Consider the following 22,809-nt stretch of genomic DNA (forward strand, 5'->3'; position numbering starts at 1 on the left):
GCAAAGCTTTACAATGGCAGATGGAAGAGGACTGTTTGATCATGGTGCTGTGCTGTGATTGTAAAAGCATGGGGGAATAATGGCCTTGGCTTATCAAAAGTAGCTCAAATCAGATACTAATTCGATAATAAAACTAGTATTGAAACTGGATACTTGTTTGAGCAGGTATTGAAATTGAAAACAAACCAAAACATAGAACGAGTGAAAGGCTGGGGGTGTGCAAAAATATCGAAATATTGATATATATCATACAGTTTAATGTGATGATACAGTATTGATATCATGGGCTGCTGTATCGATATATCGTCAAGAGCATTTTTTTGGTATAATTTACAAAATTATTATGTTACAGTGCTACAGTTTTGTCGCTTTGAAACTCATTTATGCGACACATTTGACATTTTCACTGTTTTGATGATTAAAATGTTTGTTTCATATTCATTTTGTACAAGAAGTGGTTTAAAAAAGACTTTTAGTATCACAGACATGATTTAGCCTTTATTTTTAATTGAAACGTATCGAATCGATTTGAAATAGATCGTATCAAATCGAAAGCACACTGTATCGAGACATGTATCGTATCGTGGCCTATGTATCGAGGTATGTATCGTATCGGCAACTTCTTAATGATACCCAGCCCTATTTAAGACCATATGATACAAACAAATACTATTATAATATTATGTGTTGAAAATTACAATATTGTGAAAAATATTGTCATCAAAATCTGTAGTCTATTCTTTAGTATCAAGATTGAGTTTGACATTTTAGTATCTTGACAACCCTATAATGGACATGGACAATCAATAAAGGACAATGAAGAATTTTTATATAAAATAAATTAGGAAAGGGCAATATATCTGCTCCAATATTGGCATCTGTGATATCGAATTGTTTCCTCATACATTGGTATCGGTACAATATTGAAAGTTTAGCTGATATTTGGCACCAATATTTTGTCTAAGCTGCCCCAGATTCTCCTCAGTGCATTTCTCAGACTAATGCGTAAAAATAGAAATAGAAGAGTGATTAGGCTAAAAATATGGCTGTACAGTATGTTTACATAATCATACAAAAAAAGATTTTATATTCCAGAAAAACATTTTGTAATTTTTTTGTAGTAAATTGTTAAATGATCACAGTTTGTGAACTGTGAACCGGAATAAAATGTTGGTTTTATAAGCTTTTAAAGGGCCTTGTATTATGCTTTTTTTTAAAATTTCCTCATCACAAACATACCTGGAGTTGTGTTTCGTTTCATTCACACATGTTACACACATAAATCCTGCATATTTAGGCTGAGCTCTTCTCTCAAATTGAAAACACTGTGTTCCACCTTGTGATGTCACGTGGTAAGACAGATAGTGCACCTCTGTTTTGAACTCCATACACCTTCACAAGAATCATTTGGATAATTTCAGTCCTGGAATTGTCTATATTTACTAAACATAAGGTAAAATGTAGCTCTTAACTTGAAAACAACCTCTAAATGACATCACAAGGTGGAACAGAGTGTTTTGTACATTGGGGATGCAGCCTAACTAACTAACTAATAATAAAGGATGGTGTATTCTGTATATGCCACAGGTACTCAGCTCTGAGTTTCTTAGAAGTATAATGATGACATATCCAACTGACAGACAACCATCAAGATAGTGAGAGACATACCAGAGACTGTTGAATAAAGCAATGGTTTATATAACACAACAGGCATTTTAAACATCCTACATAATGAACAATTGTTGTGAACTTTAAGTCATGTTATAATGTTGTTACCTCCTCAAAAAACATACTCAGAGCTGTGTTTTGTTAGTCTGTCAAGCTCAAAATGCTCCGTTCCACCTTGTGATGTCATAAATAGGGCTGAGTATCATTCAGAAGTTGGCGATACAATACATATCTCAATATATAGGCCACGATATGATACATATCAAGATACATTGAGCTTTTGATTCGAATATGATTCAATACGATATATTTCAAATCGATTCGATACGGTTCAATAAAAATAAAAGTTAAATCATGGCTGTGATACTAAAAGTCTTTGTTAAACCACTTCTCGTGTAAAGTGAATATGAAAAACACCCATTTTACTCATCAAAAAAGTGAAAATGTAAAATGTGTTGCATAAATGAGTTTCCTTTCTCTGAACAAACAACAAAACTGTAGCTCTGTAACAAAATAATTTAGTAAAATATACCAAAAAATATATATCGATATATCGATACAGCAACCCACGATATCGATACTGTATCATCACATTAAACAATAAGATATATCGATATTTAGATGTTTTTGAAGCTGTCGTTTTCATGTCAACATCTACCTTTTTACTGTTAATTCAGTAGACGTGAGCAATTCCTGGGGTGAAATTATCCAAATCACTGTAATGAATACTTCCTGTATTACCACAATACTGGGAAAAACTCATCCTAAATATACAGAGTTTGTGTGTTAAATGTGTGAACGAAACAAAACACAACTCCAGGTATGTTTATAATGAGGAAACAACATTATATAAGATCAGAAGTGAACAGCATGACATGGGCTCTTTAAAACTTAATCATTCTGAGAGGTTTTACTACAGCCACGCCCCCTTTTTGAACCAGGGCATCTTTCATCAACCGAGACTTTCTATTGTCGACTGCTGTAGCGTGTGAGAATTTCTGATGTTTATCTGGAAATCTACTCACCTAAAAAAGTTCTAAAAATAACTGCAACTACATCATCAAGTTGGCAGTGCGGTCTGTGGGTTGGTCAAGATAAGACGGGCATACTTGACTTACACTGAGGTTTATCAGTACATTAGCACGCTTTTTATTATCAGCTCGCTTAATTAATTAGTGACTAAATCAAATCACGTTCACTGTGCAGTGGGTTGTTGGGATGGACAGGAAGTGTAAGATTTTGGGCAGGCTCAAACTGAACACGGCATTACAGCAATCCAAGAAATGTAATGATGCGTGCTACTTTTTGCATAGTGAAATTGAGATACTTTATGAGAAAAAGATGAGGTCAGTGGAGACCCAAATAAAAATTTTATGAAAACATTTTCTTATCAGGAAGCTGAAGTTTTGTATACATTTTATACACACAGTCCAATGTCAAAAGATTATAGCCTTTTATAGACCAGACTTTTAAATTTCCAAACACACCCGCGTTGGTATGAATAAAATTGTGAAAAGAGCGTGTAAGATTATGGATTCTTGTGTCAGTCATAATCTGAGGGACTTCTGACGATGCATTTTATTGCTTTATGGTCATTCGCAAACACGGTTTTGTGTATTTTGGCTAAACAAAAGACAATTTATGCTTCTTTTTACTGTTGGCGAGGATCAGATTAGTCAAAAATTGTCGTTTAGACCTGATGTAGTCATGGTTTAGTTCTGGTTTAGACCTGGTGTAGATCAAATTGGTCAAAAATAGGGACACCTAGGGCATTTCTTGTATAAAACTGGGTCAAATCACTGGTTTTGAAGAAATTTGACGCGATAGGGGACACAGGGCTCAAAATTGGGACTGTCCCAGGTAAATAGAGACGCTTGGTCACCCTAAGCAAAAACATTCCCTAAAAGGATCAACTCAAACTACATAACACGCTCTGATACCAATTTAAAGATGCACTGTGTAACTTTAGTAGAGGGTCCGCCACCTTCTTGTTTCCATGGAGATGTTACTGCTTTGTCTGGCATGTTCCACAGTAAGATAAACTTCTCTATCACAGTATTCAACAGGTATGGATAGATGTACGTACAGGTAAAATAGTTACATCCCCATGGAGACACGCAGTTACGTACTGCACCTTTAAAATACGTGTTGTAAGCGTAAAAAAAAACATGACTTCTGACTGACCTAAGATATGCTCCACATATTTTGTCAGTGCAGGTTGAGGAGATGGGTATGTCCCAACTAGTATGTCCCGCTACTTTGTCTCCCCCCGGGGCAAGTTACAACTTCTGTACCCGGAGAGAGCTCGTTTTATGGGGCAGGAGAGGACAGGATGGGCATGTGAAAGTGCGATTTTACACGCAAAAGTGGAAATGACTCAACTTAGAGAGCACGTTGAGTTGCACACTAGTTTGCGGATAGGAAGTAGGAAGGCGTGAGACGAGTTTGAATAAGATCTACGGATGAGGAAACCTATCGTGATGCTTCTCTGTGAAGTGAGTCAAAACCGCTGTAGAAAGTGGAAAAAAGCTGAAGATGAGTAAATATACACACCTTTCAAATAGTATCCTAACGCCGAAGAGCCCCAAAGCTAGCGGTAAAGCTGTAAACAAGTGTGCGGGCTTTGGATACTCCACCCCGGGCGCCTGCTCCGACAGATCCGCCCAGGTGACGTTGTGCGGCAGCCAGAACCTCTCACTCCAGAACCAGGCTGAAAGAGCAGCCATTTTTGGATTAAAGTCTTTGGTAACAGCAGTCTGAAGCAGGTCCAACGAAAGTCTTTAAGTCCCAAAAGGTAACGGAGGGAGACACTTGCAGAGCGTTTTGCCCTACGTGTTGGCGGCGGTGATGTGAACTGCCACAAGACTCAACTTTAGCGCAGCGGCGTCAAGCGCGTCCTGCGTCACCGCGACACTTCCGCTTTTCACAATAAGACGTGGGAAAGGTACACGTCAACAGGGAAATCATGTTTAATTTAGGGTGACCAGACATCACTATTTACCGGGAACAGTCCAAATTTTGAGCCCTGTGTCTCCTGTCCCAGCAGATTTATCTAAAAACAGTGATTTGTCTCAGTTTCATACAATAAATTTCCCAGGTGTCCCTATTTTTGACCAATTTGATCTACACCCGGTCTAAACCAGGACTAAACTAAGACTAAACCAGGACTATATCAGGTCTAAATCAAAATTTCTGACTAATCTGATCTCCGCCAACAGAAAAAAAGAGCATAAATTGTAATTTCTTTAGCCAAAATACAGAAAACCGTGTTCGCAAATGACCATAAAGCAAAATAATGCAGTGTCAGAAGTCCCCCAGATTATGACTGACACAAGAATCTACAATCTTTTCATGTTCTTTTCACAATTTTATTTATACCAACCATCCCAAGTGTGTTGCATTTTGGAATTTTGAAAGTCTGGTCGCTCTATGTTTGCTATAATCATTTGACACTGGACTGTGTGTATTAAATGTAAGCACGTGGCTCTAATGTGAGTATAGTTACATTTTCTTTGTGTTTTTGTCATTTTTAAGTAGCTTTTTTGTTGTTTACCTAAAGAAATGCCAATTTATGCCTCTATTTACTGTTGGCAGGGATCAGATTGGTCAAAAATAAGGACACCTGGGAGATTTTTTGTATAAAACTGGGACAAATTTATGATTTTGGATAAATCTGCCGAGACAGGGGACATAGGACTCAAAACTGGGACTGTCCTGGGTAAATAGGGGCATCTGGTCAACCTAGATTTGTCTCAGTTTTATACAAGAAATGTCCCAGGTGTCCCTATTTGTGACCAATTTGATCTAAACCAGGACTAAACTAAGACTAAACTAGGACTACATTGGGCCTTAAACAGGACTATCACAGTTTTTGACTAATCTGATCTCCGCCAACAGTAAAGAGGAGCTTAAATTGTCATTTGTTTAGCCAAAATACAGAAAATCGTGTTTGTAAATGACCATAAAGCAAAAAAAATGCAGCAACAGAAGTGTTTCAGATTATGACTGACACAAGAATGCACAATGTTACACGCTCTTTTCACAGTGTTATTTATACCAGTCATCCCAACCCGGGTGTGTCCCAGTTTTGAATTTTGAAAATCTGGTCACCCTAGTTTAATGTAACTGTATATTTTTCATATTTTGGTGCAGTATTACAACCCATTAACATAAATTCACTTTGGGATTTTAAAGGTCATATTTAAACGTTTTCAACTGAACCTTTCTGGTAGAGGCTCCGTCACCTGCTCATCTCTATGGCCTGGAGATGTTATTGCTTTGCCGATGTTCCACAGCCTGACATTAAACTCATCTCCATGGACACAAGCAGGTGACACCGCCAGGTCAGGTTTGTGGGTCACAGTTGTGTTGAGGCGACCCTGCTCACAATTTGAATGCATAATTTCAGTGGTGTTTCTGTGTTTAATGCAATGAAGCTCAACATTGCCTGCTCGTTTATGGTTCCAAAAGTAAATTTTCAATTCATTGTTCACGTAGACTTCACGAAAAAGAAATTAATACTAAAAGTTTGAAAGCTTGCTCAGATGTAATCAGCTGTGTGGTAATTAATGAGCACAAGTCATGAGTTTATTTAAAAGCTGTTTCAAAATCTTCCTAATCTGCAAAGTTATTAAAATAAGTCGGTATATCTTGAGTTTTAAGCACGATTTTTAGACTCAAAACAACTGTGTTATGGACAGTAACAGCTGATTAACCTCTGTAAACTCTTAATATTTGAGTTTTTTAAAAAAGTCTATGAAAAACTGAATGAAAATTTCTGAACTTCTGAACTGAGCAGTCACTGTTGAGCTCCAGAGCGTGAAACATTCCAAGCTGAGCAATTTCCCTACAGGGATAATAAAAAGTACTACAAAAACTCTTCATGGAGACATTCAAGTGGCAGACAAGACACCAGAAAAGTTACATAGTGCAACTTTAAAATTGATTTTATAATAATAATTATTATTATTATCATTATTATATATTTTTTTTATTTACCTATTTTACTTTATTTAATTCTTTAATCAGTTAATTTATATTTTATTCTTCTTCTATTTATTTATTTTCTACCTTTTTTTTTTTTTTTTTTTTTTTAAAGTACATATGATCACTGAATATAAATCTCAGACTTACCTGCGACTGATAAATTGTATTGTGCAAATATTGTTTAGTGAATATGTGAATGTGTATGTGTGTGTGAGTGTGTGAATTGGCTTGTTATCGTTAATATTATTATTATTATTATTATTATTATTATTTTTTTCGGTTATATGTTTACCTGTGTTAATAATGTGGTCAATTGTCCATCTGTTTTGTTTTTTTTTTTTGTCTGAAAATTAATAAAAATATTGGGGAAAAAAAAGAAAAAGAAAAAAAAGGATTTTATATAGCATATAGAAGGCAGATAAGGTTAGTAATGTTGTCTGAAAGTGACTTTGAAATAAGCCAGTGCAAAAATGAAATGTGTTTGACTGACAGGGCCTATAGAGACTCGCCCGGGGTCTAAATACTTGGCTCTATCCTCACTTTCGTTTTGTATGTTGTGCAATTATTGTAACTGTTTAGTATATGCCTACCCCGGGGGACTTCTCCAAAAACCTGAAAATCAAGCAGCACAAGATTTCTCCTGCCAACAAGTCCACCTCTACTTGTGCGCACTCGACATTTACTTTTCAATCTTGTAACTTGCATCCACGTTGCGATCCAAATAAAGTTGACTTGACGCTTTTTGGTTGCGCCCTGAGGAGTGAGGACAGGAATTGAGGAAGTGAGAGACATGTCCCGCCTCTTCATTTAAGACATTAGTGCAATTCCCCCCGCCTTACGTAGGAGCATGATGCAGTTTTACGGTGTATTTTATCGCAGCAATGGTCTTGATAAGTTATCTGCTCAGGAGCCTGCTGGTATTAAAGTGAGACACCCTGACAAAGTGGATGCGATTGTGATTGATGTAATGGCACTCCCAAGTGGCTTTTAAAGGTATTACAACAACTACAAAAAGATCTTAAAATGCAGGATAGTCGTACCTGTTGTGCACTCTGGCTGATACACTGCTAAAAAGTTAGAAATTATTTTTTAAAAATCTGAATATAAACTACATTTGGACTTGATGGTGTTATTTTTTTATTCTAATTTTGGAATGGAGTAGAAAATTGCGCAAACAAAGACAGAAATCTCTATTCCTCAAGGCAATATTTTTGTCCATAAAGGTAATCTATCCATAGTATAGGGACCACTATCTCCATGGAGACCACAGATCAGATCTGTGTAGAGGCGATTCACGGCAAGAATGCATGTATTTCTAATGTCTACTTCGAATTGAATACACGCAAGACAGAAACGATGAATGACATCATGAGCAAAGTAATGACATCTTCACGGTGACGAGCAAGCGACACCTGAAATGTTACGTAGTGCATCTTTAAATAATAAAAACTCATTTCTCAATAAACTAATTCTAACTCAATCTCCAATGGCAAAATAAGTTCAAATCTACTCTAATCATGATAATTATTCTAAATTTTACTGCTCTACAAAGGCAGAACACCATAACATCAGGTTTCGTCAAAAATTTAATGTAACTTTGAGGGTATTTGAGACCTCCTTTATCATGTAAATAAATATCGTGGGCCAATTTGATTGTTTTAACAAGAAAATAAAGGGCTATGACAACCATAATATCCAAAACCACATGAGAAACCACAGCAGAATGGCATAAGAGTTATTGTTCTCAGTTTGACACTTTGGCGAGTTAAAGTTTTTTGCCTTTGTAGGGCAGTATAGTCATTTTAACTAACTTTTTTGCAGTGTATGTGGTCCAGTGCCTAAATATAGTTTGCCATTTGCCCCTTCACTCGGGTTGTATTATTAGAAATCTCATAGTCCAGTCGACTCGATAACTATGCAAAGGAGTTTAGTGGCAAATTATGCAGCGATGCTAAAATGTGGCAATATTTATACTTTGAAATTGGTTGAAAATCAGTGGAATATGATTTCAATATTCCTTCATGTAAATATACTGTATCTGGAGGTGGGTTTGTTTCACTTTGTTTACATGTTTTGTTTTGTTTACATGTTTATCTCTTGCTCATAATCATCTATGATATCTGTAGTCTCTGCTGTTAGCCTTATTTAACCTGCTTCACACTCCTCATTGTAGCCAGCAGAGGGCGCAAGAACTATTCAAACTATTTTCTATGCAGTCCAATGTATACTTAAAGGTCCATTATGTCACTTTTGGGTGTAGGGCCTGCCACTTGCTTGTTTCCATGGAGATTTTATTGATTTGCCTGTGATGTTCCGCAGTATTCACAGAGACATGAAAGAGGTGCCCCAGAGAGACAAGTTACAAGTCAGCTCTGTGGAGAGGCGAGCCAGCGTACAGTAAGAATGCAGGTATTTTTCAGCAATAAAAACACCTGTAACTGAATACACACAAGATAAATAGATAAGCTGAAAATGATACTGTGGCACATTCCAAGCAAGGCAATGGCATCTCCATAGTGACAGCCCTTGACCGGAAAAGTTACATAATGCAGCTTTAATTTATAATAAGACGGGAAATTGTGTCCGAACTTTAAAACCTGCGTAAGATTTAAGTGAACACATACATTAAACATACAGTTGTCATAATGTTGTAAGTTGTAAATAATAAATATGAGTGTACATGTGAACGCTGCGTTAGGCGCTGGTTCTTCTTCACAAAGGTCAGAGTGGACACTGTAGGAAATGGTAAAGGTGAAGAGTTTAGGGTGTCAGTCAAAGCTCACGTTACACTCACACACTGCAACTCTAAAGGTCTAGCACATATGAGTAAATAACGCGACACAACGTTACTAAAAAACAAAAAAAAAACAGAACAAATGTGTTTATTTAAAAATCACAGTTAAGTTAAAAGTGCACTACTTGAGGGTCCAGCACCTGCTTTTCTCTACGGAGATCTTTGTCTAGAATGCTCCTTAGTATGACATGATTTTTTTTTTGTCCATGGAGACAGTTACAGGTCAGATCTGTGCAGAGGTGGCCCTGCTCCAGTAAGAATGCATACTGCTCAGGATTAGGGATGTAACAATAACCGAAAAATATGATATCGTATCGTCAGAAGTCTCACAATAATACAGTAGGGCGTCATAATATAGCAAATTACAAGATCCTTTGCTTAAATGTATTGTTTTAAAGTAGCAATAGCTAATAACTACATATCCCATGATTCATTTCAGCGCAGACAACATGAAGATATATGTTTTTTACTTGAATTTTTGGGATTATGACAGTAACAATTCACACCAAAATCTTGTCAATGTATTTAAAAAGCAAAAAAGTGTCCTATCTACAATTATATCAGCCTCTCCAAAATATCGCAATAAATATCGTATCGTGAGATGTATATCGTGACAATATCGTACCAAGAGATTAGGATATTGTTACATCCCTATTCAGGAGATTTTTAGCAATAAAAAGCACCTGTAATTACAGAAATACACGATACTGTATACAAGTTTAATACTGTACTTTACTGTGGAACATTTCCCTGCAAAACAATAACATCTCCATGGCGACAAGCAGGTAACGGATCCTCCTCCAGTAATTTTCGTAGTACACATTTGAGGCACTTTTGAGTTAGACTGACATGTACAATACACAATAACTATTAAATTATTATTAACACACATATTGAACAACTATTCGTAAAGAGGTAAAGTAATTTGTGAGTGCGTTGTTAAGATGTCAGTTACAGTAGTCATTTATTGTCAGTTCGAAGGGGGCGCGGCTCAGGCTACATATGCTCTGGGTGGTTTTGCAAACATTTGATGAAATCTGTGACTGGATGGCCATTGAAGCAGATCTGGTAGACCGCAGTGAAGAGAGGGAACCTGCAAACAAAGGACATAATAATTCATCATAAATAATTCATTCAAATAATATTCAAATCTCACACAGTTTGGCTTGAGGCCTGGAAAGTTGCCGTTACAATAGATCAATATTACTAATGTTTGTTTTGTTTTGTTTCTACATATAGTAATATCTGAAACTTTTAAAAAGATAAATTCTACATCACTTAAGTTGTGAGACTGAAAACATCAATTTACAGTCCATATAAGTAGACGTACTGTATAGCAGCTTGTAAATGATGTATTTAAAATGATCAAATTCCACTCACTTCTCCACCATGTTTTTCTGTGTGAGGACCTGGTTGACCTCAGCTGCTGTGGCAGGACCTTGGAGTTTCTGTCCATTCAGCAGCTCATTTTCTAACGCTTCAATCGTCTAGAGGAAAAAAGAAATCACATTAAAGTTTAACAAATTATTCAATCCATTTTCCTCCTCTTGTCCAGGGTCAGATTGTGGAGGCTGCAGTCTGAGCAGGGAGGCCCAGACTTCCCGCACCCCAGACACTTCCTCCAGTTCCTCCAGAGGGACCCCAAGGTGTTCCTAAAACAACTCATCCTGGAGGTGTTCAGGAGCCTCAGCTGCTCCTCTCAGTGCATCACTGAACCACCACTACAACACTGAGAGTTTGGCCAGATTTCAAAACAGTAATCCAGTAATTGGAAACAAATATTTTTAGTGTCAGAAATGATATCTGTCCAATTTGTTGCAATGTGTTATAACAAAAGTTAGAAATAACAAGTGAAAAAGTGTAATGCTCCCTACTTTGCCTGTTTTGGCGAAGGCCTCTCCGATCTTGCGGTTTCTTCCTCCATAGCAGGTGGTGATGAGGTCGGCGATGCCGCAGCTCTCCAGGAAGGTGGCGGCGGACACTTGACAGTTTGTGCAGAAGACTTTAGCAAACGCGATCATCTCCATCAGACCCAGACGGATCACTGCAGCTTTTGTGTTGTCTCCAAAACCGAGACCATCGCAAAAACCTGCTCCCACCGCCACGATGTTCTGTGGGACACACCAGGCAGGAAGAAGGTTCAATAACTGGGCAGTTGGGCAGATTTCTATTATCAATATATTGAAATAGTTGAATATTGAGAATACAGTGTCATAAGAAATGTCAAAAACCTACAAAAATCATGGGCACATTTTTAATTTGATTATTGTAAAAACTGTTTTTCAGTGTTTAAGCTCTCCTGATAGGGCAGGTTTATATGATCATATATCAAAAAGGAAAAATGACAAACGTTGAACTAGGTTTTTAAATCCTGTCACAATGTCCTGCTATATTTATACAACAACACAACAATAAAATTTGAAATACAGTATATTGCTTGAGGAAATAGAGACGATAAACGATAATACTGATACCAACCCATAAAGTAGCATTATTAAGTGTAAAAAAGTATTCTAAATGTACAATATTGTTAAAAAAAACATGACCTGCAATACATAAATCACAGAATGCAACACCTTAGAAATTAGATTGTACAGTTTTAGTTCATAGTAAAAAAAATAAACAGTTTCTTCTGTGTCCTTGCAACTAGAAATACAGCATACATTTATACTGAATTTAACACGACAGACCTTCAGCGCTCCACAGATCTCAACCACATCGCTCTCCTCCACCACTGTGACGCGGAAGTTTGTGGTCTGCATCAGCTCCTTCAAAATGGGCCCCAGAGATTTGTCTTTGCAACCTAAAAAATACAGTATGTCCATGAAAGTGCATCTGGACTGGAGCAGGAACGTGAGGGACCCTAATAGACTCATAAGATCGTCAGAAGGCCGGTTATGCACGGAGGACGAGGACCAAAATCAGGACTATTCTGGACTTTCTCTCCCGACCCTTGTGCAATATTCTGTTCATACCTCACTGTGTAAAACTGTACTGAGACTTTGCAGGGACATCACGCTGGGGGCTGCAAAGTATCACTATAAAGATGTAAATATGTCATGAGAGTAATTTTTTTTTATCATTTTAAAAAGTTTAAATGTTTGTTTGATTTTCACAGGGGGTTTTGTTGAAGGCTTATTATGTTATTCATACCATTTTCTTTAAGATATTTTTATTATATATTTTATTTAAACTTCTTAACTTTTGAACTCTCTTCTTCTTCTTCTTGCTCCTCTTGGGGATGAATAAAACTAATTCTGATTCTGATTGACAGATTAATATATTTTTCTAATTATCACTTTGCTTTTCTTGGCGGGTTAGTACCAGTGATAAATATTAATCATCATGTCCAGTTTCAGCAAACATGTAAGTGTAGAACTCTGCTCAAACACTCATACAAACTAACAGGGAGCTGGACTTTTTCATTTGAATTATTAATTTTTTTAATAATAACATGGACACAAGGCTGTAAAATACATATATGACTCCTTATTCAAGTTATCATCGTATTTCCATCCTACAGCATCTATAAAATGAAGCTTTATTGGTAATTTCACATGGTAACAAAGACATTATAGTTCCAAAATTAAGAAAAGCAAAAACCAAAATCATTCATGTACGAGTACTATTAAAAACATATTTGTGTAACACGTGTCTGTTCTGTAACTCACCGATGGTGGTCTCACAGAACTTCTCTTCTGCGACCTCGTTGGCGATGTTGGCGCCCATCAGGACCGTCGTGGTGATGCCCAGTTTGGCCCGGATCACTTCAGAGATCAGCTTTAGGCCCTCGGGACTCGCATCCACGCCCTCGAACACAAAATATCAGATCATAAATACAGTTATAGAGACATCTTTGCAAAGCTTGATTAAAAAAAAGTGGAAAGCCAAAGACAACACTGGGTTAATTTATCCACATCCTTCATTTATTTGCTTAACCTTGGGGAATTATTCTTTTGCCAATCAATTCTTATCTTATTTCTGTGGCTGTGTTTACATTTACTCCATAAATCTGATCGTTATCTGATTTCTGGAGTTAACAGATTACTTAAATGTCATGTAAACAGCCATTTCTTTCTGGTTGTTCACACTTGTGCAGGACCTTTATCTTCCAAATACTAAATTAGGGATGCACAGATAAACATATTGGTATTAAATATTGGTGCACAATAAAGGAAAATTTGCTGAATCGGGTATCAGTTCCGTGATATTGGTCCTGGTTGGCCTTTTGTTGGATGAAATGAGACTACTGATGTATTGATACCCATGTCAGAGATGAAAACGCTGGCATCCCGACATGTCACCAGGTGCTTTTGTGTACACCGAAAATCAAATCAAATTATTTTACTTATCTGTAGCGGACCCTCTGCAGATAAGAGTGAAGAGTATCTGATTACTCTTGTTGTCTGATTTTTTCTGTCTGTGTAAATGTAACAACCTATTTCTAAAACTCCGCATGAGAAACAACCTCTTGTCTCCAAATATAAACAGGCTCAAGTCACGTATCACTCCCCAATAGGGTTGTCAAAATAACTGATCCCCAGATACTAAAACAGCATCCAAACAGTAGCAAAGAGTATTAATACTATGAACTACGCTCTTGAACTTTTACAGAAGTAGTTTGACCACAATGTAAAATGTACAATATGGAAATGGAAAAGAAGAAGCCTGTATACAAACACTAATATATATTTTATGTTCATTGAAGGGCCCATATTACATTATTTTCTGATCCATGTGATCTTGTTTCCTCATCAAAATTATACCTGGAGTGTTTTGTTTAATTTACATGCACAGGGTAAAAGCTTTTGAGCTTTGGAGATGCTGACAGACTAAGAAAGGATCATTCAAGCATGTGACTGAAGCAAAACACAACTCCAGGTATGTTTTTGAGAAGGTAACAGCATTCTGACTTGGCTAAAAGTTCAGAATATCACATTATGCATAATATAGTAGGTCCTTTAAAGATGTCTTTTCATTGTTCTTTCAAAATCAGTATCAAATAAGATAAGGTTAAGGTACACTTTATTGTCCACGTAGGGAGATTTGTCCTCTTTAAATCTCCTCCTTCTTCTTCAAATAAAGCCTTTATCTTTCTCCTACTGTACCTCCCAGAGCCAAAAGCACTACAGCATTCCCAGGCCGGCAGAAACATGTCAGGGGGGTGGGGGTGTAAGAAACAAAACCTGGCCCCTAATGAGTAGTAGCTCTAGTCCAAGTTCTTCCTAAACCATTCCACATGTTTGCTCATTTGCTCATCATTCTAATGCCATTCAGGAAAGGCTCATTTATGTCCTGTGTTACTTTTTAGTATTGATGCTGCTCAAATGAGTTGTCTAGTTTTAGTATTAAATAGTATCTGATGTTCGAATTCTGACAGTCATAGAGGCTCTTACTAACAATACTTCTCTGCTAGGTTAGTCGTTGTATTAAAGGTACACTGTGCAACTTTTCTGGTGGAGGGTCTGCTACCTACTTGTCTCAATGGAGATGTTATTGCTTTTCCTAGAATGATCCATGGTATGACTTTAAACATATCCATCTAGCATTTATTCATAACAAGTGTTTATATTGTTCAAAAAACATCCAGTCCTTCTGTGAATAGGGGTGACTCACCGTAGATCTGACTTGTAATGTAGCGTAGTTTCTCTTCTCTGTGGTCGGCCCAAAGCTGTGGAACGCTCTGCCTGTGCTTTAAGTCTTGTCTTAAAACCCACTTGTATTGTTTTGCTTTTATCACCGTGTGAGTTGTGTGGTCCTCTGTGTCTTTTATTTATTTTATTTATTTACTGCTATTTTATGATTTTTATGGTTTTGCTTTTATTTGCTTTTACTGGTTTTATCCTTTTAGGACTGGTATGACCACATTTTAGCAATTTACTTTTTTGTTGTTTTCATTTTATGATCTCTGTGCAGCACTTTGGAAACTGCTTTGTTTGTAAAATGTGCTATAGAAATAAAGTGGATTTGGATTAGTGCTGTAACCTGCTTGTCTCCCTTGTGATAGATAGGTTTAATCTATACTGTGGAAGATTCTAGACAAAGCAATAACATTTCCAAGGAGACAAGCAGGTGGCAGGTCCTCCACCAGAAATGTTACGCAGTGCCCCTTTTATTAAGACTAGCCACTCACCTTGATAAGAGACATGCCCACCGCGTCCTTCTTGATGTGATCTTTGATGGTGTCACAGACTCTGACGATGAACTGATGAGGCACCACAAATATGAGGATGTCCACTCCTTTCACCGACTCCGCCAGATCTGGGACCGCCACCTGACCCAAACACAAACCCATAACAGACATAGACATGCACCAGACACATCTAAGTTAAGCATAAGTTACATTTACTTAATTGGTCTTCTACTTGAGTAATAATTAGTTTGAAGTAACCATATTCTTACTCGAGTAAATCTCTTCCTGACGAGTTTTACATTGGCAGTATTAAATGTATTTCTTGCACCGCTCCTTCAGATTTGATTTAATATTTCTCGTTTTTGAGGTCTATTCTTTGAAAATACCAGATTTTTTTTTGCATGACTTGAGGTCTTTTTTATACAATTAAATCAAGTTCAAAGTATAAATCAGATGTTACGTAAAGCTGCTCTTAAAAATATTCTTAAAGGGTTTACCTTATTACACTGTTCTCTGATCTGTGTTATAATGTTGTTTCCTCATCACAAACAGACCTGGAGTCGTGTTTTGTTTCATTCATACATATTTAACACACAAACCCTGCATATTTATGTTGAGTTCTGAAAACACTCTGCTCCACCTTGTGTTGTCATGTGGTAATACAGGAAGTGCTCCATTATGTTTATCAACTCCATGCACCTTCACTAGAATCACTGGGATAATTAAAGCCCTGGAATTGCCAATCTCTAACTTGAAAACTACAACTTCATGAGATCACAAGGTGGAACAAAGCATTTTGAGTTTTAGAGATGTAGACAGACGGATAATGCAGAATTACTCAAACATTTTGTGAACGAAACAAAACACAACTCCAGATAACGCACAAGAGTCAATTTTACATAATATCGGACATTTAAGTAATTTCTTGGACTACTGTTTGAATTTTTTAGCAATATTTATAAGCTCTACCCGCTCCAGACTCTACCCACCGTTGGCAGTGTGATATAGACGCCCACACTACTCACCACGTTGGGGGGCAGCTTGTGTCCGGGCAGATACTTGACATTTTCATGGTCATTGTTGATGATTTCTGTGAGTTTGCGCCCGTTGATGGTCTCCTCAAACACCCACATGTTCACCGTGGTGTCGAATGTGTCGTATTTGGCAGCATTGGCCCCCACTATTTTGGCAATGGCAGAGCCCCTGGAATAAAAGAAACAATAAATATAAAAGAATAACATAGAAAAAACATGTATAGCAGCCCTTGTAAGACACTTTGAACCCCAAAAAGGTGCACGTTGATTCAGGATGGATGAGTGAATACATTTTACAAAACGGGTGAGTGTAAACCTGTCAAGATAACAAGTGTGACATTGCAGAAGTAAAGACGATAAACTACAATATTTAAATCAAACCATAAAGCAGAATTAATCACAAAAAAGATGTGAATGTTAAATATTTTGATATATTGTTGAGCTGTGTAAATAAAAAGCAGAGTTTAACACTTAAGTAACTGCTATGTGTAATTTTAGCTTCCAAATCTTATCATATTGCAGAAAAAAATTGCCAAAAATGTCCCACTACAATAAAGAAAAAGTGCCCACGATAAAGTCAATATTATATTTATCGTGACAGGCCGATGTAAGATACCATTTCCTTAAAGCTCAGATCAGAGATGGGGCCAAGTTGTTGTTTTGCAAGTGTCAAGTTAGTCTCAAGTCTTTGAACTCAAGTCCGAGTCAAGTCCCAAGTCAAAGACAGGCAAGTTCAACTCAAGTCTCGAGTTAAAGGCCCATAAGTCCAAGTCAAGTTCAAGTCGTCTGCTTTGAGCTTCAGGTCATTTCAAGTCTTTAAACCCAAGAACCAGTTTTGCAGTTTGCAGTAGAATTTTAAGCTAAATTGTACTTAGAAAGCCATGGTATATTCATATATGAGTATTTATATACAATAAGAGTTGTAGAAATGCTAATTAAAAGTCACGACTTGCAAGTTCCCACATCACAATTTCTATTCATCTACATTTTGTATCTTTACATTGATTGAAGAGGGAAATAAAGCTGCTGTTGTGACGCTTCGACCAATCAGCGAGTAACAATAAGTGGAATTCAGTTCAGAGTGCTACATATATCTGTCCAGCGTGAGGCAGGTTACGGCAAAGGTTTATCTTTATTTCACAAAATCGTCACAGGAATCAGATATCGATTTGATTTTAGTCAAATCGCCAAACAATTCTTTTTGAGAATAATCCATAAAAATCATGTTTAATCACAATCATGAAAGAGTCTTGCTTGCGAACAGAGCTGCAATAATCAGAAATCACTGAAGCACCGTATAGCAGCCACTCCTAATCATGGGGCAATTTAAACTCACTGCAGTAATGTTAATCCTCCACTCTGACATTTAAATGAGTCCTGTACAAGTGTCTCATTTCTCCCTCCAGGATCTCTTATTGGCCTCCACGTCTGCTTGAATGTGTCTGCTGAAGGCAAAACTCACACAAAATCTGGAGACTTTCAGCCATTGCCAAAGAAATCCAATCCATGGGTTTCAGAGTGATGAAAAAATAGTGTTGACATAGTGATTAACAAAGTAAATATTCTCAATATCCTCAAAATGTTTCATATATGAAGCTGAAACCCATGAGTAAAGTTGTGTTGTCTCAGTTTAACACACCAGAATCACAGTCAGGCCTACATACTGCCAGTGCTGGGTAGACAAAAGTTGGCAGAACTTGGGGAAACTGAGTTGATAACGGAACTATCCTTTCCTCTGATACCAGCGCTTCTTCCAGAGTTCCACTTGAGAGATTTGTGATGATTTAGACTAGAGGACCATTTCAATGTGTTTATTCACCAGAAGAAAAGCCTTATATGTTTCTTTGCGGTCCAGCAGGTTTTCAATCTACGCTAAGGCTCTGCTCTCTGCACACCATGCTATGATTTCATGCTGTATTAAGTTGCCAGTTGAATACTGGAATTGTCCTCTTCCAGGGGTTTGAGATAAAATCCTGATCCAATATTTTCAGAAAGAGCATCTGCACAGTGAGTCCACATTGGTGTCTGAGTGTGAGGGCTGGGCAATGAAAATCCAGTCCTGGTGTGATCCCTGTAATGATCTGCTATGTTAGTGCTTCTGTTTAATGCAGCTATGTGTACAAACACAGATTTTCAGATTTGCTTTTATTCATCCCCAAGGGAGAGTTATACAGTCAAGAAAACTAAAACCTTTGTCATCCATTCCTCCTACTGATCAGTGATTGACAGGCGGGTTTAAAAGAACTGTGTGTGGCCTGTTTTAAAAAAAATAAATCACAAATACCGCAGGACCTGGGTTTCCATTGTCTTAACCTACAGACAGAGGACACATACAAGTTTTTCTACATCCATGGACAGGCCATGTCTCATGTGAAAGAACTGACTCCCTGAGCTGCAGAGGCTGCACTAGCACTGGTTCATGATTGTCTGTTGGTATTGGAGTTTGGTAGTGATCACTGAGATCACTGAGAGTCCTTTCAGTTTTAAAACAACTGGATTTGAGCATTGAAACTGGCAACCAAAACAACATATAAATGCGACATCATATCCAGTGTTTTGCCATTAAGAATAAATCAGGATTATATATATATATATATATATATATATATATATTGATTTGAGCATGTTTCCCTTGCATCTGGGCATGCAAATAGGTCAGATTTATGAAATTTAAAACATAATCTAACATATAGTTCCTTTAACCAATCACAGTGAGGAGTTCACTTTTGTGATGTGGCTTTCAGAAAATTGTGATTATAATTTTTTGGCATATCGATGCTCATCTACATTTGCAAATTTAATCTCAACATCAACAAAGTAATTCAGCTCCATGTTTTAATTGTTTGATCAAATGCTCCACAATTTGCCAAATTATATTAGAACAACTAAATCAAAGAAACTAACTGACTGTAAACAATCCACTACAGTAGATTTTTGGACTAATATTTGTTTCACAAAACCATCTGTGTGTTATTGTTATACTTACAAATAGCTACTTCACTGACCAATGTCGACCTCTGACACCGAGAGACTATAATGTCTCTGTCACCATGGCGACGGGCAGCGGGTGCAGAGGGCACAGTAAATACATGTGTACTCCTGTCAGACGAGAGGGGCTGCCCTTGGCCCTTGAGCCTCTGTGCGATCTCTAAGTGCCTGCAGTTTCTTATTAAAGCCTTTGTTTAGGCAACTCAGTGCAGCTCTACCACACAACTGAGAAGGCCACAAGTGAATGCCTTTCTGTGTATCGACACCATTTTGGAGACTTTTTTCCCCAATCCAACAGATTTTTACAACAGTCCTAACCTTATTCTCAGCTAAATGTTATGACCTGTTTTTTATGTCATAGTTAATGTAGGGCAGGGGGGCAATCTTTGGGCAATGTTCATCAAAATCAAAAGATTTGCCATCAAGGTTGAGGTGCACCTCCCCGTAGGAACGTTTGTCCTCTGCATTTGACACTTTAAGCTACATTAGTTGGAGCATTTGTACAATTGTGGGAGTTTTGAGTTAATGGGGAAAAGTGTAGTGCCAGAAGGAATCTCACTCAAACACAGAGAGAAACATAAAGTTTGTAAACTACTCACAGAAAGGTGGGCACCTTCTTGATGTGAGGCATGAGCACGAGCCACTCAGCCACTAAACAACATTGTAAATAACAATTCAAAAGAAAGTGCTACATCTCACAGAAAAAACAAGAATTTGTCTTTATCTATTCCTTTTGCCAACCATCTGGTAAAAGGAACTGTGAAACTCCTGGGCAAATTAACAGTATTGGAAAAGACCAGAACCAAACCAGTCTGGGTCCAAAAATGTAATTTTTGGTGATTTAACTTCATTTTTCAAAAGGGAATTGTCAAAACCCAACAAATGCTCAATCTATTGTCTCTCAGATCATCCCTTTGGAGATGGGATTTGACCTCTGATGTTCTTCTGAACAAAGCTCATAAATCAGAAGTCAGAGGCCAAAACTACAGAGCCTCAAAGAGTCCAGCCATTTGTCTGTACTCCAGGGGGTTCAGAAACTATTTCAATTGGGGGTCATTTTAGTTTTGAGGTTAGGGAAAATCAACCCACATAGTTGTGGTGGTAACAGAGGTGGTACTCAAAGTTTTTAATCATTGACATTTTTCTGTTGCATGTGAAGCACTTTTACAAATAAAGTTTGTTTGATTGAGTGATTGATTGACTGATTGATTGATTATCACTCCTAGTGCCGCCTAATAATGTTTGGGGTTACTGTGTCTCAAGAGATCTAAATCAGGTCAATAACAGGATTATAACAGGACTATATCAGGCCTAAACAGGTCACAAACAGGACTAAACCATGACTGTAAAGCAGTTCTAACAAAGTAGTGTCAGAAAATAGTCAAAATGTAAAACATGTGATTAAAACCGCTTTGAAATATCACCAGACTTCACAGCGCCTCCCAGTTTGATTTGATCAACAGATTAAATCATTCATCAATCTTTCTGATCAATCTTCATCATCAACTCATAAAAAAACAAAAATCACGTGCCTCATTACTTTCTCTATTAAATACGTTACTTCTTATTTCATTCACAGACTAGTTTGAGATATTTAAAAGCAACTTGAGTACCCCTGTAGAGCAGTTTTTTTTATTCACATGGAAAACCTTTAACTTAACTTGCTCCACTCCACTCTTACAAAACAGCACGCGTGAACTTTAAAATTCCCTTATCTCATGTTACGACAGAAAGATTACTTTATCCGCTGGGAAAAATATTTAGCAAACCTGCAGCTCAGTACAAAAAGTGCCTGCATTTTACTCTACTTTCTACGATCTACGAATACAAATAAGATCCAAACACTCACCAGTTTCCTGAGCCAACGACGCAGATTTTCTTGGGGGCCATGGTTGCGCACGGTGGTACACAAAAGCTGCCGGTGAGGACAGAGACTCGTACCCGGGAATGAGGCTATTTATACCGGTCTGTGCCGAGCCGAGAGTCCCTCCCACCTCCAGCAGCTTCGGGGGTTTGTGACTGGTCAACTGCCCGGGGACACGCACTCCCTCAAGCCTGAAACAAGACACTAAAGCGCGCACAAACGCACAGATACGACCGCAGACTCTGTCGAGGCTCCAAGGCCAAGTACACTAGGTTAAAAATAAGTTTCTAGTACAAGTTGGATTTTTTTTGTTAGTTCGCCGATCGTTCGTGGTGAGACTTGGTTTAAAAAAGGCGCATTATGTAACTTTCCTGGATACACGTCTGCCACCTGCTTGTCTCCATGAAGATGTTGTATGGCATTATTAAATTACACAAGACAGGTTCTAATGATTCTCTAATTTTGATTTATATTTTTGGTGGGATAATAAAGCTTAGGGTGACCAAACTTCCCTATTTACCCGGGACAGTCCCAGTTTTGAACCCAGAAAAGATTTAGTCCCATAAGATTTATCCAAAACCATTGATTTGTCCCAGTTTCATACAAGAAATCTCCTAGATGCCCCGTATTTTTTATTTATTTTTTGACCAATGTGATCCCCATCAACAGTAAAGAGAGCCATAAATTGTCATTTGTTTTGGTAAAATACAGAAAAGCTGCTTAAAAATGACCAAAACACAAAGAAAATGTGACTATATTGACTCACATGTTGTCATGGTCTCTGCATGACAAGTTTCAGTAATTACACACTCATTTCACAGTTTTATTATTACCAACTACCAAAAAGAGAGGGTTGTCCCAGTTTTTTATTTTGAAATTCTGATCACCTTATATGTCCATGGTGTAAATATAAATGATAGTTTTACACCAATCAAGAGGTCATCTCTAAAGAAAAGTTGAAAAAAAATATGTTACAGAACATTACAGAAAATTACATTAGACTACAAGGGAGAACACACAAAAGAACCACATTTTTCCCCAATAATTTAAACACTGCTTAAAATAAAAAGTTGTTTTCTTATCTCTCTGTACATTAGAGAAGTTTTGGCCCAGTGTCTAATATGGTTTCTAGGTAAGTTATAAATATTTGCTCCAAAATAAAAAGAAACATCCATTCTTCCTGTAAGTGCAGCGGCCTCTCCATAGATATGACCTGTTAGTTGACCTAGTGACACTAGACGAGTTTAATTTTGTACAGGGGAACATTCCGTGCACTGAAAAAAAAAATCCATGGAGACAAAGTTGGAGGTAAACCCTCACGAGAAAAGTTACATAATGCACC

The 22,809-nt window shown here is 37.4% G+C and overlaps 2 protein-coding genes across 2 annotated transcripts in view; both read right to left on the reverse strand.

Moving 5' to 3' along the window:
- The window catches only part of cers5 (ceramide synthase 5), a 56,011-nt gene extending 51,463 nt beyond the window's left edge, over positions 1-4,548 (reverse strand). The window contains exon 1 of the mRNA XM_020920000.2: positions 4,222-4,548. Within this exon, the coding sequence (XP_020775659.1) occupies positions 4,222-4,394 (173 nt within the window). The 5' untranslated portion in view covers positions 4,395-4,548. The remainder of the gene's footprint in view (positions 1-4,221) is intronic.
- Positions 4,549-9,507: 4,959 nt separating this feature from the next.
- Positions 9,508-21,555, reverse strand: LOC110155836 (glycerol-3-phosphate dehydrogenase [NAD(+)], cytoplasmic). Its single transcript, XM_020920006.2, has 8 exons — positions 21,453-21,555; positions 16,607-16,784; positions 15,582-15,722; positions 13,120-13,258; positions 12,139-12,251; positions 11,323-11,559; positions 10,829-10,935; positions 9,508-10,541 (listed from the first exon to the last, which is right to left on the reverse strand). The coding sequence occupies exons 1-8, from the start codon at positions 21,491-21,493 to the stop codon at positions 10,445-10,447; spliced, it is 1,053 nt and encodes a 350-aa protein (XP_020775665.1). The 5' UTR covers positions 21,494-21,555; the 3' UTR covers positions 9,508-10,444.
- Positions 21,556-22,809: the final 1,254 nt, after the last annotated feature.

This window comes from Boleophthalmus pectinirostris, unplaced genomic scaffold (assembly GCF_026225935.1).
Source record: "Boleophthalmus pectinirostris isolate CB_2022bp ecotype Guang Dong unplaced genomic scaffold, ASM2622593v1 HiC_scaffold_3, whole genome shotgun sequence".
NCBI classification, from domain to species: Eukaryota; Metazoa; Chordata; class Actinopteri; order Gobiiformes; family Gobiidae; genus Boleophthalmus; species Boleophthalmus pectinirostris.